The sequence below is a fragment of the Miniopterus natalensis genome, chromosome 14 (genome assembly GCF_054644295.1).
Source record: "Miniopterus natalensis isolate mMinNat1 chromosome 14, mMinNat1.hap1, whole genome shotgun sequence".
NCBI lineage: Eukaryota > Metazoa > Chordata > Mammalia > Chiroptera > Miniopteridae > Miniopterus > Miniopterus natalensis.
This window is the reverse complement of record NC_142094.1, coordinates 35,837,530-35,863,543: the sequence shown is the minus strand read 5'-3', so window position 1 is coordinate 35,863,543 and position 26,014 is coordinate 35,837,530. Positions and strand designations below refer to the sequence as shown.

The following is a 26,014-nucleotide window of genomic DNA, read 5'->3' as shown; positions in this document are numbered from 1 at the left end:
ACAGGCATTCAAATTGGAAAGGAGGAAGTAAAATTGTCATTATTTGCAGGTAACATAATACTGTATAGAGAGAGAACCCTAAAGATACCACAAGAAAACTATTAGAACTGATAAATGAATTCAGTGAAGTAGCAGGATGCAAAATTAATATTCAGAAATCATTTGCATTTTTTACACCAATAATGAACTATCACAAAGAAAAATTAAGAAAACAATCCCACTTACAATTGCATCAAAAAATAAAATAAAATACCTAGGAATAAATTTAACCAAGGAGGTAAAAGACCTATACTCAGGAAATTATAAGACATTGAAGAAAGAAACTGAAGAAGATACAAATAAATAGAAGCATATACCATGTTCATGGATTGGAACAGATCCATACTATCCAAAGCAATCTACAGATTCAATGCAATCCGTATCAAAATACCAATGGCACATTTCACAGAACTTGAACAAGTAATCCAAAAATGTATATGGAACCACAAAGGACCATGAATAGCCGCAGCAATCTTGAGAAAGAAGAACAAAGTTAGTAGGTATCATGCTACCAGATATCAAACTATACTACAAGGTTATAATAATCAAAACAGCATAATACTGGCATAAAACCAGACACATATATCAATGGAACAGAACAGAGAGCCCAGAAGTAAACCCACACCTATATGGTCAATTAAAATATGACAAAGGAGGCAATCTTTTCAATAAATGATGTTGGGAAAATTGGACAGATACATGCAAAAACATGAAATGACCACCTTTTTACAACATGTACAAGAATAAACTAAAAATGGATTAAATACTCAAAACCGTAAAAACCCTAGAAGAAAACACAGGCAGTAAAAATACTCTCTCAGTAATATTTTTTCTGATATATTTCCTTGGGCAAGGGAAACAAAGGAAAAATAAACAAATGAGACTACATGAAACTAAAAAAATTTTGCACAGCAAAGGAAACCATCAACAAAACAAAAGGCAACTTACTGCATGGGATAAGATATTTGCCAATGATAGATTCAATGAGGGGTTAATATTCATAATTTATAAAGAACTCAGACAACTCAACACCAAAAAAAAAAAAAAAGAAAGAAACCAAACAATCCAATTAAAAAATGGGCAGAGGACCCAAATAGACACTTCTCCAAAGAGGACATACAGATGGCCAATAGGCATATGAAAAGATGCACAACGTCACTAATCATCAGAGCAATACAAATTAAAAACACAATGAGAGATCCCCTCACACTTAACAAGATGGCTATCATTAATAAATCAACAAATAACAAATGTTGGTAAGGATATGGAGAAAAGGGAACTCTCATGCACTGTTGGTGGAAATGCAGATTGGTGCAACCACAGTGGGAACAGTGTGGAGGTTCTTAAAAAATTAAAAATGGCCGGGCTGGGCATGGCTCTGGTTGAGCATTGACCTGTGATCCAGGAGATCAAAGTTCGATTCCCGGTCAGGGAACATGCCAGGGTTGCAGGCTCGATCCCCAGTGGGGGGAGTGCAAAAGTCAGCTGATCAATGACTCATCATTCATGATTCTATATCTCTCTCTCCCTCTCCCTTCCTCTCTGTGAAATTAGTAAAGATATATATATTTTTAAAAGTTAAAAATAGAACTGCCTTATGACCTAGCAGTTTCATTTCTGGGTATATATATAAAGAAATCCAAAACACTAATTCAAAAGAATGTATGCACGCATATGTTCAATGGAGCATTACTTACAATAGCCAAGATATAGAGCAGCCCAAGTAGACAAGTTGATAAAAGAGATGTGGTACATATACACAATGGAATGTTACTCAGCCATAAGAAAGAATGAAATCTTACCATTTGTGACAGCATGGATAGACCTAAAGGATATTATGCTAAGTGAAATAAGTCAGACAGAAAAGACAAATACCATATGATTCCAGTTATATGTGGAATCTAAAGAACAAAATAAATGAACAAACAAAACAGAAACAGACTCATAGATACAGAGAACAGGTTGATGGTTGCCATATGGAAGGCAGGTTGGGGGACTGAGTGAAAAAATTGAAGGGATTAAGGAGTATAAATTGGCAGCTATAAAATAGTCATGTCGATATAAAGTACAGCATAGGGAATATAGTCAGTAATATTGAGATAACTATGCATGGTGCTAGGTTAGTACTAGAATTATCAGGGGGCCACATTGTAAGTTACATAAATGTCTAATCACTATACTATACACCTGAAACTAATAATAGTGAATGTCAACTGTAACTGAAAAAAAAAAGGGACTACTTCCAAGGCCTTTGTTGTTAAAAGTTCAGCAACATTTTCCTTGGTCCAAAACTAGAAGAATGTGGAATGATTGGTTCAGTCCTAACTATTTCAACTGTCAGGATAGAGACAAAGATGACCACCCACATCTGGAAAGAATTTTTATAAAGTTGTTTCTAACTTTTTCCTTTCCAGGAAGAAATTTAGATCCTCGGTCTTACATAAAAGAGTCCACCACATTCTCAGCCTTGGTAACACCTTGTCCTTTGTGTGACCTGCTGTGTGGCTCAAGCAGTGAGCAGCGTCTACAGAGAGCAAAAATAAACATCTCTAAGGGCCTGTGGAATTTGATGGCCTGTGCAGTGTGGGGCAGACAGTGGGCCGAGTGCCAGGCTCTGTAGGTGAGCCCTCCAGCAGCCCACGCTCATTTTTAGCCACTCTGCAAACAGGAGAGAGGGTCAACCCGGCAGTGAAGGTCTGTCCCCTGGTCTGGAGACAGTGACAATTGGGGGCATCGTGGCGTCCTGCCCTCAGGGCACTCCCACTGTTCTGCCTGCACCCTCTCTCAGACCCCAGTCTCCACACCGCTCCATGACGTGTGGGGTTAACTTGAAATGCGTGACTGAAATACTTGCCTTGTCACCCCTCCCATCTCGACAACGTGGCAGTAGGAGTGAGGAGAGTGTTGCAGTATAGACCGGCAGCACTGCGCTTCAAGAAGAGCCTCTCTGTGGACTAACAAAAAGACTCTGTGAGAGGTATTCAAGCCCCAAGGGTCTCCTCTGCAGCCCAGAAGCCTTGAATGTAACATAGCCTGACCTAGTAATTCCATATGCTCTGAGAGTACAAAATTAGAGTTGTGCAAGGCCACTGAATTAGACACAAAAATTTATTCACCCAACCACATTTTTTGAGCACCGGCTTTATAGCGGGCATTGTGCTAGGCACTGAGTACACGCTATATTTTTTTCAAAGAGGGCTACTGCTCAGGCCTGTCACTTCTTTTACATGTACTTCCAACTAGGAGAGAAAAGAACTCCATTAGTGCAGAGAACGGTAGCGGGTGGCAAGCTCCTGGCTGTGAATTGTGCTGTCAACAAACTATTAGACTCAGAAGTAGGCATTTTTCTGACGTTGCCTAGAGTCGGTGGCTCTGTGGATGAGGCACTGACGGGGTGGGAAAGAATCTTGCTTTCTACTCCCTCTGCCTCTCCTGTGAATCATGACTGGTACCTTTTTCTCTCTTTCTGAAGGCCAAATACCATATAAATCACTCTTCTGTTTATTCCAGGTCTTATGTAAAGTATTCGTGTCCCCAGAGTCTCATACGCCACGTAGAAACTTTGGCAGCTTCATTAGCAAAGGTCAATGTTTCAGTTCAGTGCCCAAAGGTCCCTGAGAGACATCCAGAAATTTCTGTTTGAAGTCAGTAATTATTTACTCCCCTGTTACCAGGATCTGTTAGAAGACTAAGCAGAGAGAAGCAGACTGTTAAAAAAAAAAAAAAAAAAGGTGAATCACTAGTCTTCCTTTATTTAAGAATAATATCTATATATTTATATATATTTAGAGCCTCCCCTGCTAACAGTGAGGCACCGGCAGTAGGCGGGAGGGATGGAGGGGAGAACAGCGGGTAGGCCATGGAGCCTCCCAGACGAGCCGTCCCAGGACCACCGTTGCCTTTTCTGCAGCTGCGGACCGACTGGCCGACTGTGAGAAATGGGCAGGTTTTCCACGGATGGCGGGGTGGCTTCGGAGAACTGTACCGAAGGCAGCTCCCAGGAAGGCTTGGCCCCACGCGGGGAGTGCTGTGCTGGAAGGGTGTTGACTGTTAGCGAGAACTCTTTGTGGATGGTCACATTCTTAAAAGCAAGAAGGATGGGGACCCTGCGAAACCGAGGATGAATCCCAACTCGTACTGCTTAGGAGCAATCTCGGGGCCACGACCATACAGCAACTCTTTTGTTCCAAAAGAAGTTTTCTGAAACCAGAATGAGATACAAAACTCAATTATATTTTAGTGGTTGGATGTCAAAATCCAGTGCATTGGAGGCTGATTGGTAAAATGAAGAATTGCGTGACGGTAACATGCTTGCTGTACTTACAGTTTTAGGTATACTATCAACTCAATAAGAGACTTTTCCATATTTGTGTAATATCAGGAGGGTTAATCGTTCACAGGAATGCTCAAGCTGTTATTCTAGGGGCCCTGCAGGCTGCTGCAGAGTCTCTGTCTAGGAAATGAGGTTGGCCTGTCTGACCTGTGCATTTCTTCTGAATACATGTAGATCTACTAAAAGACCTGTTTTAGAAGAAACTCACAGGAGTTGTTTTGTGAGCAGTTATACCCCTGTGCTAACCGTGCTGGCTCCCGCCCCACAGGAAGGGGTGCTTGAGCTTCGGCGTTACCTGGGTGGCTTGTTGAAGTCCCCAGTGACAATCCTGAAACCCAGAGGGCAGATGGGCAGGTGCATTGTCCAGAGTCGGCCAGAGCCACTCGCTCGTCTCCATTTGGATTCAGGTGCAGTGACGTCGGGCGGGCGCCTTCACTTCTCTGAGCTTCGGCTTCGTCACCGTGACGGGGAGAGTAGTGCCTGTCTCTGCGGCTTGAGGCTGCAGGGCGACTATTCATGAGGAGTTATGAATAATACTGTTGCATACCGATGCTTCAGTCGTCTCCCCCCACCCTGGCGTCCCGTGAGGATGTTCCTTGTTCTGTGGTTTTACCCAGTTTGACTCAAACAACAGACCTTTGTTCGTTATGCTGCCGTCACAGCGACACTTGAGTTACTTTTAAAAAAAAAAATTATTTATTGATTTCAGAGAGGAAGGAAGAGGGAGAGAGAGAAATGGAAACATCAGTGATGAGAGTCATTGATCAGCCACCTCCTGCACGCCCCCTGCTGGGGATTGAGCCTGAAACCCAGGCCTGTGCCCTGACGGGGACTCGAACTGAGATCTCCTGGATCCTAGGCCGATGCTCGGCTGCTGAGCCACGCCAGCTGGGCGAGTTACATTTCTTTATTTGGACTTACTCCACTGTATTTTTTTTTGACAGATCCTCACAAATAGGTTCTTAACGTAAAAAATGTGGGAATGTCAAAGAGGGGTTGCTCAACTAAAACAAATGAAAACGGAATATGGGGAACAGCCGAGGCAAAGTGAAAATTAATGATGCTTAATATTTTTGCAAGGAAAGAGAACGTTTTACTTTGCCAGGGACTTTTGCCCACAATGTGCCCTCTACGCAGTAATCATCTGCCTTTCATTGTGCAGTATTAATAAATGACAGTTATGTTTAGTCATTGAGAAACTGTACAAGGAAGATTTTTATGCTTCGAGTTACACTGCAAGGGTAGACCTGAAATATCTATTTAAGAAAATTATATGTAAAATGGGATTGAGTACAATCCGAAAATGAATCATAACTTAATTTTACCAGCCTTGTTATGTTCCTGTCTGCATATTCTGCCTATTTTTTGTGACAATTATAGGTATATACCTTCTACATGCTTTTGCATAGCTTCTCTTATAAGATACAATTTTAGAGACTGAGTTTCTGTAAAGTAAGGATAATAATACCTACATTCTATGGCTGTTGGAAGGGTTAACTGAGATACTATGTGCTGCTTAATAGCAGCATGGCCTGTGGCAAGTGCTCTGTAAAAGGCTGCCCTGTGTTATTTTCACTTAGCCCAGACACCAGTGTTTTGGTTATTGCTCAATCCCTAGGCCAGTGATTAGCAATATTATCATTTCAAATAATAATTTTGATTTTCTCTAAATCAGCAGGTTAATATTTATACCAATACTGCTCTTCTAATACTTTTGATAGATTTATACCCGTCAGTTGTTCACTTCATCTCCATTGTCAGTCCCCCAACACTCACAGAATGTCTAATAATATGAATTGGGACGCCGAAAACCTAAGTGGTCTATGTGGGAAATTCCCCTAAATCCTTAATTCCCTGAAATAGGGCCTAACGCATATTAAACACTTAATAAGTGTTGGTAGTTGAATGAATTAATGTCGCTAATGTTTTTTTCCAAGTCTGTGGTTTACCTTTTAGTCTTATTTATTATGTTTTGATATACAGAAAGGTTGAATTTTAATTTAGACAAATCAAAAATTTCCCTTGTTTTGTTAAACTACTTTACATCTTAGGGAGTCTTTCACCTCTCAGAGATCAGATAAATATTGGCCTATATTTTCATCTAGATTTTTAAAAATATTTTTATTGATTTTTAAAGAGAGAGGAAGGGAAAGGGAGAGAGAAACATTGATTGGTTGCCTCCTGCATATGCCCTGACTGAGAATCGAACCAGCAACCTTTCTTTGCACGGGACGACACCCAACCAACTGAGCTACAGTGGCCAGGGCTAGTGATCTTTTTTTTTTTCACATTTAACTCTCATATATCTAGGTCAAGAGCTAAATGGAGAGTTGTAACATAATGTAGGTAGCAGTCCTTTATTCTTCACCCATCTTGCTGCCTTATTTAATTATATTGAATTTTATGTACTAGCATTTGAACTCTCCTTTCTGTTTCATTTATTTATTGTTGTCTTGTTTCGATTACACACTTTAAAAATGATAGCATTCTTAGTCAGAAATGCCAAAAAAGTTAGATTAATTCAGTGTAATAATTAGGACATGGCCTAAGTTGTTGTAACAGAGAGACTCCAAAATACAGAGGCTCAAATATAATTGAAGCTTATTTTATCTTTTTCTAAGGTGAAATCCAGAGCTGGAGAGGCAGCCTTCTCCAAAGAGTCTTTTGGGGACTCAGGCTCCTTCTGTCCAGTGGCCCTGCCAGCCCTGGGGCAATGCCCTGGTCTGTGTGGTTGAAGCTCTCTTGTCTCCATGTCCATGTTCCAGTCTGTGGGAAAGGGGCAGTGGAAGTCCTGGGAGGGCAGGCACCTTGGTCTTTGATCTGATGAACCAGAAGTGGCACATTCTACTTTTTCTCGCATCCCTTTAGTTGAGACTAAAACAAGTTGCCACACCTACCTTCAAGAAAAGCTAGGGAAGCCCTGGCTGGTTTGTTCAGTGGTTAGAGCGTCGGCCCTCCAAAGGGTCTCGGCTTCGATTCCCAGTCAAGGGCACCATGGCTGGGTGGCAGGTTTGATCCCCAGCCCCGATTGGGACGTGTGTGGGAGGCAACCAGTCGATGTGTCTCTCTCACATTGATGTTTCTCTCTCTCCCCCTCTCTCCCTCCCTCCATTCTACTCTCTCTGAAAAGCAATGGAAAAAATATTCTTAGGTGAGGGTACACCAAAAAAAAGAGGAAGGCTGGGAAAATGGCATCAGACTGGGTGCATGTGGATTTGGCTAAACTTTGAGAGGGTCTATTAAGAAAAAGGAGGGTGGGCACCAAGGACAACTAGTGCTCTTTGCCCCAGTCCAGTATTCTTAGTTACAAATAATCACATGTAACAGGAAAGTATTAATCATTTTTGCCTTGTGAAAAATCAACCTTTGGAAGTGTCAATAAAATACAAATATGTCCTGATTTTTGGTTTTAGATGGCCTACAGTAACCCATGTGCCAGGTAGCATTCTATGCCAGTCTTGAACAGGAAGTCACTGGACAGAAAACTCTTCCAAGATCATACCTGGGCTGTTGGAGTAATTTGGAAAGGAAGAAAAAAGAGTAGAAACCATGACAAAAGTAAATAGAGCTCGGTCTACCTCCCCTCCGGATGGAGGCTGGGGCTGGATGATAGTGGCTGGCTGTTTCCTTGTCACCATCTGTACCCGGGCAGTAACCAGGTAGGTGAGATTTTCTTCGTGATTTATTAAGATGATCTGACTTGTCTTTTTTTCCTACATCTGCTTCATTCTATTTCTGAATCTGTCATTGTGAAAATATACATGTATTTGTATGGTGTGTGTGCATTTTCTTTGCTTAGATATCTTTTTCTTTGTAAGGAATGTGATTTTCTGACAGTTAAAAGTCCTGGATTGTGGTCTCTTCTATAATATCTGACACATAAACCCAAAGTGTTAGGACATTTTTAAACCAAATATTGTGGCTAGTCCAGCCATTTGTGTTTGTAAGCAGCTCATCCCAGAAAGGAAAAACATATAAGGTTAAAATAGCTTTTGAAAACCTCTTGACTCACTAGATACTGAGCCCTTAGAAGCATAAAACCTTGAATTTAACTTAACATTATATTGTGAATTTATTTTCAAATCAAAACAGATCAAATCATTATTTTTAGTACCTAATATTTCATTTTATTGATACCCAAAATTTATTTAACTAGTCCTTTATCAGTGGACAAATAGTTTTGTTATAATATTTGGCTATTATAAATAGTTCTCCAGAATATCTCCTTTTATGTATATCTAATATTCATCATCATCATCATGTTCATCATCATCATCTATTTATTACCTTTGGCTAAAACCTAGAGGCGAGCCCTGGCCGAGTGGCTCAGTCGGCTGGAGCATCGTCCTGTACACCCAAAGGTCTCCGGTCCGATTCCCAGTCAGGGCACATGCCCAGGGTGCAGATTTGACGCCCGGTATGGAGGGCAACTGATCGATGTTTCTCTCTCACATTGATGTTTCTCTCTCTCCCTCTCTGTCCCATCCTCTCTCTCTAAAATCAATAAATACATATTCTTGAGTGAAGATAAAAACCAACCAAACAAAAAGCCTAGAAGTGAAATTGCTGGGTGATGTATAACTCTTTATTGTCAAATTTTATCTTCTGTAACAACCTCGTACGTGTTACAGATGTTAGTTAAATATTAAGATTTTCGTAAGACCTCCCTACAGCAGTGATCGTCATATCCACTAGGCTTCAGCAGCCCCTCTAGTGGATGAACACTTGTTCTTACCCTTTAAAATGGCCCAGTGGCCAGCTTCTAATTTCCCACTTACTATGGTCCAGCAGAGTTCCACTGAAAACCAATTTAAACCCATGGAGACTGGAACTGCTGATGGAACCAAAACTTTAAGCTTTGATTCAAATTCGTGTTTATTCATTCTCCTTTTCCTTTTTCTTTTTTGTATAACGTGCTTGCACTGTATTTTTCAGATGTATTTCAATTTTCTTTGTGGAGTTCCAGACATACTTCACTCAGGATTATGCACAAACAGCATGGATCCATTCCATTGTAGACTGTGTGACCATGCTCTGCGGTAAGTATCACTTACCAGGGATAGACGTTACTGGCTACTGTCAAACCCTACATGACAATGACCTTCTACTGCCTTTGATTACCAATTTTTCTTAGTAGAAAGACTGCGGTAAAAATTGGCTGAGACTAAAAGAAAAGGTTGATCCTACATTCAGCCAAACCCAATCAGACATGCTCTTGGAATTAATGATCTTGCTGATGCCAGATGGAACAGGTAGTTAATAATTCAGGAGGACACGTACCCTTTGGTTCTTCTATATAAAGATAGGATGCTGGGCATCACAGGGCTTGCCCTGATGTTGGTAGCAGCTAACCACACAGTATATGCTTGGCTTCTTTCTTCCAAATTGCTGTGATCCCCTTTCTCCAGTCATATAAACAGTCCTTGGATAGCACCGTGAGCCATTTCTATATGATCTCCTTAAGTAAGTGCAAACAATATGTGTGTTGCATCTGAAGTCTGATTTTCATTCCATTTCCTTACCAAAGGTTTCAAACTTTGTCTCATAGATTTCATCATTTTTCATGCATAAATCTTCATTCTTAGAGAAGTATTGGGAAGGATAGGATGGTGTAATCCCGAGATGAACACATTCACTGGCTATAATTTCATTCAAGAAACCCCAAAGGTACTATATATAGAGTAAATAGAGTGTTCTCAAAATAAATGGAATCTCTCATTCCATATATATAGTAGAGGAAAAGTAACCTTGAGATTTTTTAAAAAATAATTTTCAAACCAAATTAATGGTTTAGAGATTTTCTGAAATTGAGTCAAATTGATATGATCTATTTGCAGGCTAGACCCATTTAATCCTTTCATTGAGATGAATCCTGAGTATTTTAGAAAACTGCTATCTCCAGGCCATGTATTTGTGGTAAAGGTAAATACTGTATTATTTAGTAACATAAATAATTCCATTCTAGGTACTAGTTCCTATTTATTTTTGGGGGGGAAAAGTACGTACTCAGGAATCAATTGAATTGTGCTGAAATGTATTTCCTTGGTTGGGAGGAATTTGAGAGCAATTCTAGGACTAAAAGCAGGTTTCATGAGAAGGCTAAATTTGCTTTTTCTACTGATGACACTGGAAGGTTTTAAGGGTTCAAAAAAATAATTTCTCTGGGTTTTCTAAACTGTCTATATATGTATATATGTTTTAAACCAGTGAGACAATCACTGGGTCTTCAGGGCCACATGATTAGTCACAGCAAGTCAAGAGAGCCGTGTTTGTCTTTCTCAAAGGACACAGGTGACTCATTTCCCTCACTGTTATCTTTTGGAGAAATTTATAATCCCCAAAAGAGGAATAAATGACCTTCAGTGACCAATATGGTCACAATGACCATGTAAGCTAAACATGAGCTAAAGCACGGTCATGTTAGCATGACCTTAAATATGCAGCATATTTAAATTCCATGCAAGGACTTGAGGCCTGTTGTACCCATCACCATATACCCACTTGCTCACCTGGCAACATTAGTTGAGTACAGAGTACAAACAAGAGGCTGCAGAATCACATCTAAAACACTCATTGGGGACATAACTGCCCTATAATGAACAGCAAAGTGAACATTTTTCATTGAATTTGCTGAAAATGTCGTCACTTTTCCAATAACCATAGCAGCAGCAGCCTGGAAAATTAAACATATTTTCAGGAGGCTTGCTCATTCCTGCTCTCCAGGGGTTATATATATGGCCAGCCACTGTTTTAACTTGGCAGCAGGTGTCAGTCGGGCTGATGACTGATTCTATCCTGTACATTTGAATCAGGCCCAAATTTCAACCTGATCAATATGAAAATTATACCCCACTGATTCCCAGAGAACTGGCTCTTCTGATCTTGTTACCAAGAGTACTCGTGTCAGCATGACTTGCTCCTTAGAAAGAAATTCACATGCTCTCCTTAACCATCCTCCCTGCCATCAGTTTGGGAGACCCAAGAAGCCAGGGGAACAGGTTGATATCACCCTGAACTTGGTATCAAGTGCCCTGAGCTATTTCTTTGTGATCTTGGGCATGTCATATTCCTTTGGGCTTCAGTTTCCAATTGGCCTTTTCCAGCTTTAGTTAATATTCTATAACCCTGGAAATTGGCACAGTTCTGACACACTGCTAAACTACAAATAGAGTGAGGTCAACCAAAATGTCACCATGGGTGTGAGCATTTTCTTAGATTTTTCAGGGTTTCAATTTCTCATCCATGGGGTTTCCTAAAGCCTAAAACAGTGCCAGATTGTGACATCTGTCTGTCATCTCTCTCCTGGCCTTTTCCTGCGTAACACTGCTGGCCACCTTGTGTTGCCCACTTTCCATCTTCACCAATTAACTGATATAATTATTGCTAATGGTGTATGATTGATACCGTATGAGAAATAAGACACATCCTTGTGCACGTGACATGTAGTTTGAATAGGGAGTTGATTCACTGCTTAAAAACACCCCACAGTCCTGGCATTATGACTATCATAAAGTGGAGAAGTAGAATAGTACTGGAATGAAGCCAGGACACTGATCCTAATTTCAGCTTTGCTGCTTATGCTCTGTGTCACCATGGGCAAGTCATGTTCTCTCTCCTTAGTTTCCAAATCTGTAGAATGAGTGTGCAGGGGGTGGGGGTGGGGGTTGATGCTTTAAAAGTCAGTCGTTCTCTGCTCTGCCAGTGGAACACCCCAGCCTTTTTACAATGCCCTCAAGGCCTTTCTGTTGAACCTATTTATTATTGTTTTTGAAGCTCCACTTGGGAGTGTTGTCAGTAACCATTTATCCTGTCAAGTGGGAATCATGCTGGGTGGCTTGCTTGCATCTACTGGTCTTATCCTGGGCTCCTTTGCCACCAGTCTGAAGCATCTCTACCTCACTCTGGGAGTTCTTACAGGTAAGGGCAATTGTACCACTTGTCTCACCCCACCCCATTCAGAGATTGTCGAACACATCAACAGAGCAATAATTCATAAATTATTCACTTTGTTAGATGCATCATTTAGCTGATGTCTGCCTACCTAGCAGTTAAACAAAAGAGCTGGAAGTGCAGTTGATTGTACGACTGTAGTGAAAATGCATCACCACTTTAATTCAGCCGCATGATCAAAGGAACTGCTGGTTTTCCCTTTGGCAGCAGAGTATGGCTGAGATTTTATACTAAGAAGCCATGAGGTATTAACCAGGGCAACATAAATTTTCAGAAATGATCATTCTCCCCATATCCCTGACAAGACATTGAGATAGTATCTGTAGCTGACTCGAATTGCCCCTGCTTTATAGTGAATATGACTGTCCAATAAATTGGGGGTTGCAGTTTAAAAAAGAAGGCCCCCTGCTGTGAATATTCTCCTACTTCACATTCTCTCTCAATGTTTTAGAAGTATACCTCAGGGAATCATAATGAACCCCATAGAAAGAGAAGCAACATATGTCTTCCATAAGGGGCCTGGGTAGGACCAAGGTGGCGTCAGTTGGTAGGACTGGAGTAGCAGTTTGCCCCATCACCCAGAGGGGTGTGGAAAGTAGCACTAACTCATCCCTGGGCACTGTGCCACGGGGTAGCATGATCAGGCCAATAAATGATATAATTCAGAGGCTGTAAATCTAGCTCTGTCAGCTCAAAAAGGTACCAGTCCTATGTAACCCAAAGGGCCCAGCTGCTAGGATGCCCAGTCATCCCAGTTTACCAGGGACTGTCCTGGTCTTAGCACTGAGTCTCACATCTGGGACACTCCTCAGGTCAGGCCGGTTGGGATCACTGGCCACCCAGCACTGCAGATGGGAACAGGAGCGGAAGGGAGTTCTCCTTTTCCTTCCTTGACCTTAGATGCCATGAATTCCGGGTTTAAAGCCCTTCAGATTTTCTTGATTTAAAAGGAATAAGCACTGAAAATCTTTAAGAGGCTTTCTGCTGACTTCAAGGGATGTTTTCAGGTTACTGTGTGTCCATGTGATGTTCATGTATAAAATTGGCACAGTGTTTTCCAATCAGGTGAAATTACTCCAGAACTTTCATGGGGTTTATATGTGCTATTTACACCCAAATTCCATAGCAGTCCAGATTATCAGACTTGCGTCTTCATAGGCAGTCAAGATTGGAGGCAAATTTCTGGATAATTTAAGTTAAAAGGAGGTGTTGGGAAGAATACATTTCTTATGTCACCATTATCCTGATTTTTTAGTTAATTGAAATTTAGTTTTTGTCATCATTTTTTTAGTTCTTCGTTTCATTTTTTTTTTAAAGAAGCCATATTTCCTTAAGATTTTCCTTCCCAAGAAGCAAGTCCTACATATGCTATACTTTCCAAACTGTGGATGACCGGTGAGGGGAGACAGACTCCTTTTTAGCTTGGTGTTTTAAAGGGTTAACAGAGGGTCAGATTCTCTTTAAGGCAAGTGACTTCGTCCTGAGCTCTTTCCTCTCATTGGTGTCCTTGGTATCCCAGCACTCACAGGGTTCTCCCTACCCCAGGTCTTGGATTTGCACTGTGCTACTCTCCAGCAATTGCCATGGTTGGCAAGTATTTCAGCAGACGGAAGGCCCTTGCTTACGGGATCGCGATGTCGGGGAGCGGCATTGGAACCTTCGTCCTGGCTCCTGTGGTTCAGCTCCTCATTGAACAGTTTTCCTGGCGGGGGGCATTACTCATCCTTGGGGGCTTCGTTTTGAATCTTTGTGTTTGCGGTGCCTTGATGCGGCCCATTACCCTTAAAGAGGCCCAGACAGCTCCGGAGCAGAACCATGTCTGCAGAACTCAGAAACAGGACTTGAAGCGGGCGTCTCCCTGTTCAGCTTTGACTAAAGAGTGGGTGCAGACCTGCCTCTGTTGCTCTTTGCAACAGGAATACAGTTTCTTCCTGATGCCGGACTTCATTGTTTTAGCCGTCTCTGTTCTGTTCATGGCTTACGGCTGCAGCCCTCTCTTCGTGTACTTGGTGCCTTATGCTTTGAGTGTTGGAGTGAGTCACCAGCAAGCTGCCTTCCTTATGTCCGTACTTGGGGTGATTGACATCGTTGGCAATATCACATTTGGATGGCTAACCGACAGAAGGTAAAATCTGTGAAACCACAATTGCTTCCCCATCAGGGGACTGTAAGTTTTGAGTTTCCCTCATCCCCTTTCCCTGTAGGATACCTAGGTCCAAATAATAGTAACAAGTTTGCAATGTCTGGAGGCAACTCCCGGGCTGGTTCTTCTCATCAGAGGTTGGCAGGCTTTTTCAGTGAAGGGACAGATAGTAAACCCCTTTGGCTGTGTGGGTCATATGATCACAACTACTACACTCATCTCATTCTTGTGCTTCAAACCTGCAGGTGTCTGAAGAATTACCAGTATGTTTGCTACCTCTTTGCCGTGGCACTAGATGGGCTCTGCTATCTCTGCCTCCCAATGCTTCAAAGTCTCCCGCTGCTCGTGCCTTTCTCGTGCACCTTTGGCTACTTTGATGGTGCCTATGTGACTTTGATCCCAGTAGTGACCGCAGAAATAGTGGGGACCACCTCTTTGTCGTCAGCACTCGGGGTGGTGTACTTTCTTCATGCAGTGCCGTACTTGGTGAGCCCACCCATTGCCGGTAAGTTTCCAGAGAACACCCCCAGCCGCCTCTTCTCTTTGCTGTATGGATGTGAAAACAGTGAACTCACACATAAAATGAGGGTGGGAGGGAAGCTGGGGAAGAGAGAGAAAGGGCTGCAGGAGCCACCAAAGCATCGTGATCTCAGCTCCACCCTTGTGTTACCATCTTCTAACCAAGTAGGGATCTCTGCGTCCTTGGAAAGACAGTGTTCCAAATTAGGGTCTTGGTTCCATTCCACACTAATGACGAGAGCAGTGGGACGGAGCGGCTGTTCAGGCTTATAAATTAAGTTGGGCACGTTCACAGGGCAGGCTGGCGGGAGTACAGGCTTCTAATAGGAGGCGCGCGGTGAGGCTGAAACGGTACATCATGGTGACGTGTCTCCGGTGCCAGCCAAAGGAGCTGGGGCTCTGTATTCTTTAGAGACTATGGATAGTGTTACAGTGTTTGGGCAAAGGAGTAATATGGGAAAGGTATACTTTAGAAAAGGTGATCTAGCTATTGATCTGGTCAGTCAGGGGAGAAGCAGTTAGGATTCCATTCTGATAGCTCAGGACAAACTGATAAAGGCCTAACCAAGGGCTGATGCGGCAGAATAAAATGAGCTCTGGGAGCAAGGAGGAAGTTTTGTAAACAAAACAAAACAACAAATCAACTAAATTTAGCATACGACGGTGAAGGAGAGAGAGAAGTCCAAAATTACTTAGAAAATAATGGCATGGTTAAAAGAAATAAGGAAGTTGGAGGAAAAAAAATAATGAATTTGTCTAGACTTACTGAAATATATGAAATACTCAGTAAAGTGACCAATAGAGCTTTTTAAGGTTGAAATGTGAGCTTTAGAGGAAGGATCCACTTGATATACATACAGATTTGGGGGATTCATAAGATAAAGCATCTAGAATGTTTCGCAAACTGGAAAATGCTATAGAAATTTAAAGCATCATGAAATAAGTGAACTCAAATATTTAATGCTTGTGGACGCCAGCCTTGTGCTGGGCGCTGTTGCTGCAGCAGCGAACGCATCAGGACCTGTACCTCCTTCCTGGAGTATGTGGTCAAGCCCAGTGTCTCTCAGATTGAGGTCCAGGGACCACCTGCATTAGAATCCCCTGGCGGGTTCCTTGACCGTCCCTCTGTGATCTGAATCTTTGGGGGTGAGTTTCAGGAATCTGAGTTCTCAGTCGGCTTTCTTGGGATGCTCATTCTCGCTCGATTGAGGCTAACCATTCCAGATTATTACCTGCCTAAATTAAAATCAAGAGAATGAAGGTCTCTGAAGATAGGCAAAAAGAAGTGAGCCAAACATTTGCCTAGAAGCAAAAGGCAGGATGGCTGCTTTAGCTGCTGTTGTGAGTAGATCGTTTCGGGTTATTTCCAAGCCCCAGCAAGTGCTAAAGCAGTAGACAAGGGCAAACTGTGACTGTTTGATGGCTGCAGATGAAAATTCCTGGTCAGTTTAAACTCCATGATGTACGACCTTATGTTTAGTGCTTCCTATATGAAAACTGCCCCCAAAATGTTTCTCCCTCCCTCCTTTATAGCCAGTTTTTGTTTGCTCACCTTTAGCAGTAGTGTAATTCTGTTAAAAAGTCGTGGGACATAAAATGAAATTGGGATTCCTGGATCCTTTTTTTCAGTTACGGCCTTTATTTGGCAAATGAGACATTGTACTCACAGCCAAGTATTAGATCAGTGTGTGAGTTTTTATTGTAATACTTCTTTTATTTAATTACCTGTAAAATGACAACTCTCCACTCAGTCTCTTCTGTTTGGTACAGAATGCACAAGTAAATCACAAGATAACTAGAATATCTGAGAGTACTTTGGACTGCAGGAAAGTTTGTGGGGCTTATAACAATTTCTACATGCCATTTTTGACTAATGAATTTGAAGTGGATGAGAGATGACACCATATACTTCTCTGGTAGATTTTCTTGGTGTATGAGTAAAGTTTGGAGGAATTTAACTTTTTAATTGCAAAATAATTTCCTGCCAAAGTCTGATTTTACCCCATTGATTCTCTGATCACTGTGGCTCATGTTTTGTATAATATATGCCCTGGTTCTCCTCAAAATTTAGAGCTGGAATAGATGTTGAGATTAACCTGATGTAACAAGAGATAAGGGGGGGGTAGCTGTGATAGCAGAATTATGCTTTCTGAAATTTGCATTTGCACCTTCTAAAATGGCCTAAAGTTCTGGTTTTCAAATTGGATGGGGTACAATGACAGGATCTAATTGAAAATTTGGATTCTGTTTTATCCAGAAACATGTATTGAACACAGACAGTATATGGGTGCTGGAAATACTACTAGCATTTTGTATGATTATTTTCTCTTAACACCCTACATAATTGATCCCAACAATCATTTGAATGATGCTACATTTATCTTTCTACCATATTTCATGGGGTTAATAATAAGTAATATCTATTTTGTGAGTACTAAGAATGTGACACTATTCCAGGCACTTTACATAGTAACAAAAATCCATTTTAGAAGTTTCCCTAGAAAACAGAATGCATTTTTCAGTTGCTGCACAATATTTTTAGGATATCTGCTTTTTGTGTCAAGATTGTAATGGTGGTGCTAGCAATCTGTTGTTACTGTCCTTATAAATTATTAGATTTCAGTTGGTACGTAATTGAATTTTCAACTCAACAATATGGTTTTGCTGTTGCTTGTTACAGGATGGCTGGTAGACACGACTGGCAGCTACACAGCAGCATTTCTTCTCTGCGGATTTTCAATGATATTTAGTTCTGTGTTGCTTGGCTTTGCTAGACTTGTAAAGAAGATGAAAAAAACCCAGCTGCGGTTCCTTGCCAGAGAATCTGATCCCAAGCTGCAGCTATGGACCAATGGATCGGTGGCTTATTCTGTAGCAAGTGAATTGGATCAGAAAGATGGGGAATCTGTGGCTATTGCAATGCCTGGTTACAACCCCACATGACCAATGGCCTTGAGCCTGGGAATCTGCAGGGCTGAGAGAGGTGGGACCACTGGATTGTACATGTTTCTAAAGCATTTTATTTTGGCAGAAGCATCGCCTTCCAAGTGAATTATTGTTGTTTTGTTAACATATTTATAGGGGGAAATAGCAAATTAACAAAGCAAGCTAGACTGGCTCAGAGTTTCACATTTGGGATTTGTACTCACAGTTGAACTCCCATCTTTTGGGCAGTGAGCATTACTCCATGAGAATGTTAGAACATAGCTGATATAATTAGCTGTAATTAGGGGTAATTTCAAGGCATGACCAAAGCAGGTGACACTAGGCAGCAGCTTTGTCTCAAACTCTCTGCCCCTCCATCTTCCTTCTTCAGTTAGAAGGTAAAGGGAAACACTGACATGTAGGTTTGCTTACTTTATGTTGTTTGGGGGGAGGGGTTCAGCTTAGTGGAAAGTGAAGATGCCAAACCTTTTTCATAGTGGAGCTTCTTATTAGGGTTTTAAACAGGATTGTTGAAGGATACTTTGGATTCTTCAAAAGACAATGATTAATACAGAACTAAAGTGACTGTCTCTTCCTCCACCCCCTTTACTCCTTCAACTAGCCCTTGCCTTTGGCAATGGGTGGGCACCACTTTGAGAATCCAAAGAATCATACAATGCCATGGTTGGGAATGATCTTAAGGGTGGCTGGTAAGACCTATTTGAAATTTTGCACTGGAAACTGAAAGCTTTTTACCTAAGACTGCTGCCCGGGCTCTGTCATTATCACATACAATAGTTACTTTAAATTTAGCAGAACACACCAAGTTGCAAGGGCAATTTCTACCTGAAATGTTAACACCAACACTTCCCATTTTTTCCCTCTTGGAAAAAAAGCTCTTATTTATAAATTGAGCTTATCCTGTTAGGAATGGAAAAATATTGGCAGTATTCCAACTGGCCAGGAATTGAATTTTTGAATCAGCAGGTCTCTGTTGAGAGTTTTCTTTTCAGATCACATTTAGGTTCATCATTATCCAAAACAGGACTTGGGGGTTTTGCCTGAAAAATATTCTAGAGATAATCTGAAGGTGATTCCTCTCTCCCTGCGTTACTTCCTGCTCAGTTGTCCACTACTCTTCATCTCCTCATGGACAATCATTAGAAACTTGATGGACATTTTCAGCTGAATGAAAAGGTGTCAGGGGTTAACCTCAGCATCATAGCACTATCATAAACTATGGCTTTGTTTAAGGGGAGAGGGAGGAGATTAAGAAGGCTAGTGGTGTGATAGTTTACAATTTGTAGAACTCTTTCACATACCTTAACCGATTGGATTGGAATAGTTGACTGATTCCCAAGTACTCTACTTTCCAGTAGTTTGGGATAATTTCTGAGTCTTCAGATTGAAGAGGGAAGGCATGGGGAGAGAAGAGACAGCTAGGTTCCCCAGTCTGCTCTAACTATTTAAAATACATAGAATGATAATCATGAACCCCAAATTATTTTGCACCTGTAAATAGGGGCAGGTTATATGATTGAAAGTGGATTTTAATTATTGAACACATTTAAATCTGAACCTCATGGAAATATTTTGACCCAGAAGGCCATTTAATCCACTGTCCCCCAAGGTGCCTCACAAATGCCCTACCAGAGGTACTGAGAGAAAAAACACAACAGTGAGCAAGATTTTAGGCAGACTAAGCATGTTCAGCAAGTCTTTGTCCGTAACTGGATTATTTCATAAAATTACACATTAATACATTGCTTTCAGAATGAAATACTGACTTGATTTGATGGGAGAAAACTGTAATATTTCATAGTTGTTTTTCAAAGAAATTTGAATGTTACTTGTTATCTTTTTAGAGAATTTAGTTTTGAATTTTGTCATAATTATTTTTCGAGTAATGTGTTTTCCCCTTTTTTATTTTGTTTTATTTTATTCCATCACCATTTATCCACCATATACCCTCTTCCACCCCCACCCCCCACAAGTCACCGCACTGTTGTCTGTGTCCATGAGTTCTTTTTTTGTTCTTTTTTGTAATTTTAAAACACTGTTTGGAAAATATCTGTAAAAAGTAAAAGTTAAAAATGAAATTATATGTGTTTAGAATAGCACTTTATACTAATTGCCATTTCTTGAACCTTCAAGTCTAAAGAGTTTTTGAAATACAAAGTTATTAATATTATATATTTTTTCCTAGTAATGAACATAGTAAAATTTTATTTATCTGGTCCTGAAATATAATTTTCCATAAGTATTCTAAATATTCATGAAAAATGAGCATAGGAATCAGAGCTTTTAAAAATTTGTATAATATATTTGGGATATTTTGACTTTATACATGCATGAATTTGTATTTTATTTTCCTTTGGGGAGCAGCATTTTTAGAGAACCATTAGGAAAATGTCGATCTTAGAGACTACCATTATCATCTACACACAATTTTACTGTTAAGGTTCCATGTGCCTATAATGTTTATTCTAAATGGAGGGATTCATGGGAATGATGTGTTTTGTGGAATCAAGAACAAAATTGTGGTGGGATGATCCCAGATCTTAAATATTTCTTTATCTCACTGCAAGCTCTGCTCTGAAAGTGACTGAGTAGGAAAGCAAAGGAAACTAAGTGCTGTAGATACTTTTTCAGATTGTGATTTCTCTAATAGATCAGAAATTGATGTGAATATTTTCTTATTTCAAAAGCTTAATAAAATGAATTTATAGTTGTATTTGGAGAAACATTTTTCCCCTGCACAAGGGGTTTGGATTGGATAGTGAGTGGGCCTCTCTGGGTAACACTAAGACGTACCTGGCATAAAAGATGTGGTAGCGCCTGGCTGGGGTAGCTCAGTGGTTGAGCATCGACTCATGAACCAGGTCACGGTTCGATTCCCGGTCAGGTCAGGGCATATGCCCAGGTTGTGGGCTCTAGGGGGCCTGCAGGAGGCAGCCAGTGATGAGGAGACTCTCATCCTTGATGTTTTTTTCTTTCTCTCCTCTTTCCTCTTTCTGAAATCAATAAAAACCCTTAAAAAAAAAGATGTGGTAGCAATCAAATATTTTACAAAACCCAAAACCATTTATTGAATATTTCCAATGTGTTAGCTACTGTGCTGAGCACTTCCTATGCATTGTCTTATTTAATCCCCATAATACCCTACATTATCACCATTCTATAGGTGTAGAAACTGAGGCACCAGGTCCCACAGCTGGTGACCCAGTAGCCACTGCACTCCAGTACCTCGTGAAATCTTATAAAAGTTGGAAGCTGTCTGATGCTGGAGGCTGCATCTCTCCTGTCCACTCTGATCATTTCCTTATGTGGGTTTAAGAAGCCATTTGAAAACAATCCCTCTCTTGGGCAGATAAAATCCTTTGGATTATGCTTTAATCTTCCAATTAGTATAGATGGAAAGATTCTAGGTTGAAAATTTCCAAGAGTTTTCCCAAGAGTCTGGTTCTATCAAGACCACTATTTCCAGGCTAAGTGATTTAATTAGTGTCTGTTGATCCAGGTTTCTCTTTGGGAACATTTGTGTGGGGGGAGTAGAGAGATAGTTGGGGAGCAACTTTGTCACAAAAGGGAGTTCCGCCTTCCACATGACCAAAGTCAGCTTTCTCAGTCAGGAGTTGAGTTCTTTCTGGAGTGCCTGCACCACTGCCCAGTCACGATGAAGATGGCAATGTCAACTTGGCACTCACCTTCCTGGTTCCAGTAGGTGTAATTCTGAAATTATTTATTGAAATGAAAGAGTGAATTCAAGGTAGATATCTGAGTTTCTCTCCTCAGACCTCAAAATTTGAGTCTTTTTAAAAAAAACCAACCTCTGCCAAACAAGATTTCTATACCTGTTTCCAAAGCTGCTACTTGATTGAAGCCTGATTGTAAAAATGACACAATTGTGTTCAACCCAGACTGACAGGCTTGATTAAATAGCTCTTTTATGCCCAAATGGAGTACAAGGCCTGGGGGGGGGGGGGGGATTGTTCACACAGGAGCCCAGAACATTAGGAAAAGATGGAGCACGTGCTTCATGCATGAAAGATGGCGTTTCAGGTATGGGCACCACACGAGCTGTTTTTACTTCACACAGAAACTTTATGCTAGGGTTTGGCTAGGAGCAGAAGCCCCTGGCTAGTCTTCTGCCCAGTCCTACGCTAGCCTCTAATAGGGCATCACCATTAATTAGCATGCTGGCGAGCATTGCTGAGTGGGTGAGAAGAAATGATAAACCAACAACTACTTATTAAGCACCTCCTCGGAATCTGCCACCATGTTTACGGGGGGAATTAAAAATACACATAGCACCCCCTCCACGATCCCAAGTTTACTGCCTAATTGGTAGGCTGAAATTAACACAGGTGAGAGCGACACCAAGTTATTAAATGCTGAGGCTAAGAATACTGCGTACTCTGGGGCTTAGGAGAGGAAGGATACATTATGCATTGGAGAAATCTGAGGCGGTTCGGAGGAGCCCAGGCCAGGAGTGGGACTGGATGGATTGGAAATCAGCCGCTGCTCCTTTTACGGGAAGAAGCTGGGAGTAAGGGAGAGGATGTGGGGCAGCCGCATATGTGGCTTTCTGAGGTTCCAGCTGATACCTAAGGTCAATGCGGGCCCAAACACAAGTTGACACTAATAAGTGTTCTGGTGAGGGGACCCACAAGGGGGTCTGGGACTTGGATTGCTGGGATTTGGGGGTTGCACTTGGCTTCTCTAAATTGAAAACAAATTTTCAGGGCATGGGGTTATACTTCAGTATTCACCTCATCTCTAAAAAGGGATCATTTGTAAGTTCTGTTTTGGTGTGATTTTTTGTTTTTTAATCTTCACCCAAGAATATTTTTTCCATTGCTTTTCAGAGAGAGTGGAGGGGGGCGAGGGAGAGAAACATCTGTGTGAGAGAGACACGTCGACTGGTTGCCTCCCACACTCGAACCATCCCGGGCCAGGGACAAGCCTGCAACTGAGGTACATGCCCTCGGCCAGAATCAAACCCCAGACCAACGCTCTAACCACTGAGCCAAACTGGCCAGGGCGTGATTGTTCTTTATTTTTTATTTAAGTATAGTTGGTATACAATCTTACATTGGTTTTATTAGTTTCAGGTGTACAATATAGTGATTTGACACTTTTATACCTTACAATGTGATCACCCCACTAATTCTAGTAATCATCTGTTACCGTATAAACTTATTACACAATATTATTGACTATATTCCCCTTCCCCTTTTCACCCATCCCACCACCCCCTCCCTCTGGTAACCATCCCTTTGGTCTGTCTCACCCATCCCACCACCCCCTCCCTCTGGTAACCATCCCTTTGGTCTGTCTCACCCATCCCACCACCCCCTCCCTCTGGTAACCATCCCTTTGAGTCTTTTTTGTTTAGTTTATTAGATTCCACATATAAGTGAAAGAAACCACATGGCACTTGTCCTTCTCTGCCTGGCTTATTTCACTCAGCATAATACCCTCTAGATCCACCCATGTTGTGGCAAATGGCAAGATTTCACTCTTTTTTATTGCTGTGTAATATCCCATCATATATACCACATCCTCTTTACCCACTCATTCTATTGATGGACACCTAGGTTGCTTCCATATCTTGGCTATTGTAAATAATGTTGTAATGTACACGGGTGCATATATCCTTTCAAATTAGTCTTTTTTTTTTTTTTGGTTATTTTCTTTGGATAAATACCCAGAAGTGGAACTGCTGGGTCATACTGTATCTCTCTTTCTAGGAATCTCCATAGCGTTTTCCTTAGGGGGTTCACCAGTTTGCGGTCTCGCCGACAGTGCACAGGGGTTCCCTTTTCTCCACATCCTCGCCACCACTCGTTGACTTTTTGATGACAGCCACCCTGATAGGTGTGAGGTGACCTCTCATTGTAGTTCTGAGCTACATTTCTCTGCTGGTTAATGATACTGAGCAAGTTTTCTCCAAGGGTCCAGAGCTTCGGGAAAGCTGCTCTTTTTCCTTTGTTGACATGTTATGCAGCACTGCCATCTGCTGGAATTAGTGAGACCACTTCCCAAAGCTCGGTGATGCCTCCAACCTCCAATTACAGTTCGACTGGACAAGGCCAGACTTAGAACGAACATTCAAGTTGGTTGTTTCCTACTCTTCTCGTCCTCAGTCCTGCTCATTACCTGTCCCACGTTTATCCGCTTCCTCTTGCAAGTACAAATATGGGGACAACGATGCTGTGTGGTGTTTTTCAGTACTTTGATTGCCCAGGTCATTTCTCCACGTGGAATATCAAAGTTAATATGAGGATGATTTGGGTTGACTTGTCTATGAATAACCATTGATAAAATTTGATAGGAAAAAAGCTTTTTAGCCCTCTGCCTTTTTTGGGAACCCAGGCTGCCATCTTGGGCTACATTCTTGGTCTCCTACTGTCTTAATTGATTTGAACTGATAAAGGATTGAGTTAAAGTGTAACCCAAAGAATTCAAACACATATCAGAATTCAAATTTTGAAAAATGTTAAAATTACATAGGGGCAAGTATTGTCAATTTGGAAGTATAAATCATTCTTATTATACTTTACAAAGATTATGACAGATTTAGTCACTGAATTTATTTTAAAATGTGTAATTCCTGTGAAATTGTGAGGGGGTGCTATTTATAACAATTTCCTTCAAAGGAGAGTGTATCATGTTAAAATGAAAGACCCTTTTGTTGAACTAAGCAATTTGATGAATTTGGCTAAGCGTAGATGGGTCTGTGGCTGAGTATGAGGCTAAGAGAGAGAACTGTTTCTGTTTCTGTTTCAAGAAAATGGAGGAATTGCTTTTTATTTCAGAGGAAGAAGAGTACAGATAGGAAAAGGGGTAAGGCCTAGAATCATGGCAAGAGGCAGGAACATCAAGATATGTTTAAGGGTCCTTCCTTCTCTCTCCATCCCTCTCTCTTTTATTTCTTCCCTTCTCTCTCTCCCCCTTTCCTCTCCCTCTCCTTCCCTCCTTCAATGCGTGTGCTCTTTCAAAAGAAAAACAGGAAATATCTAACATTAAGTTTCAAGTTGTAGATTCTCTCCTGGAACCTCCTTAATAAAAGTTTTTTATACACCAATTTTTATTTTGGGGTTTTTGTTTTTATAAGTTATTTGTTTAGGTACGATTGAAGCATAAGATTGCTGAAGTTAATGTGGAATGGAAATGAGAAAGCATGTAAAGAGAGATGAAGCTACTCTTAAGCTAAATTAATATCCAGTGGAATTCGGGGCTCAGAGGCACTTTCTGAAGTCCCTGACTTGGAAGCTCAAGGCAAACGCAGGGGGTGCCGAGGCAGGTGATCCCAGCCTACATCTGGTTATATGTGTTGCAGCGCAATCCTTCCTCACCTTCTTGTGCTACTCTCCACACTGGGTGAAGGTTCTGATTCTGGTTGGTGTGTGCATGGGAAATGTATCCTTCCTCCCAAGGACAAAGGACTGGGTGTCCTGGCTTCTAATTGTTCACTGGTTCTTCAGCCTTCCAAAGTAGGTTTGAGGAATATATCCCAAATCTCTGATTTCCAACATCCAACTCTTGAGACAAGCCTGGTCCTTAGATTTGAGTCACTTGATTTCTTAGGCCATTCTCTCCAGGGGTTTCAGAGCAGCTTTAATCCCAGCATCAAGGGTCAGCTGATGTGGAAACCAGTTCCCTCTCATAATTCTTTCCAGGGAGTTTGGGACTCTATGTAAAGCAGTGTTGGGTGACCTAGGATTACAGGATGTCTGAGCTCAGTGTGATCCTTTGTCAAAGGAGCATGGCCTCAGTGCAAATGCAATGATGGATGTCCGTGTGTAGCAGATGGGGCCCTGTCATTTATAATCTCTGTTGCTGGAGATCTAAGAGGTGCTTCTCATGGTCACCACATTAGGGTTACAATGTGATTATCCTTGAACTACTGAAAGACTATTCTAATTATCTAAGCCAATGGATTCTCATTTCTTATAATCCACCAATTATAAAAAGAACATGCCACATTTTATGATTTATATTTCTGTCATGTTCTTTAATCTCAATAAGCACAACATATAAAAGAACCATGGGCCTGCTTGTGCTATTATCACATCATGGCCAGGTAAACTGTCAATTAA

General features: G+C 41.2%; 1 protein-coding gene across 2 annotated transcripts; it reads left to right on the top strand.

The window, feature by feature from the left end:
• The first annotated feature begins 7,789 nt into the window (after window positions 1-7,789).
• On the top strand, window positions 7,790-19,225 carry SLC16A12 (solute carrier family 16 member 12). Of its 2 annotated transcripts, XM_016220852.2 has the most exons (6): window positions 7,879-8,031; window positions 9,308-9,411; window positions 12,146-12,289; window positions 13,868-14,447; window positions 14,711-14,970; window positions 17,665-19,225. In XM_016220852.2, exons 1-6 carry the CDS (start codon window positions 7,922-7,924, stop codon window positions 17,925-17,927), a joined length of 1,461 nt encoding a protein of 486 aa, XP_016076338.1. In that variant the 5' UTR covers window positions 7,879-7,921; the 3' UTR covers window positions 17,928-19,225. The 2 variants fall into 2 exon arrangements, with proteins under 2 accessions (XP_016076340.1, XP_016076338.1); XM_016220854.2 differs by lacking the exon at window positions 12,146-12,289 and having other exon boundaries at window positions 7,790-8,031.
• Window positions 19,226-26,014: the final 6,789 nt, after the last annotated feature.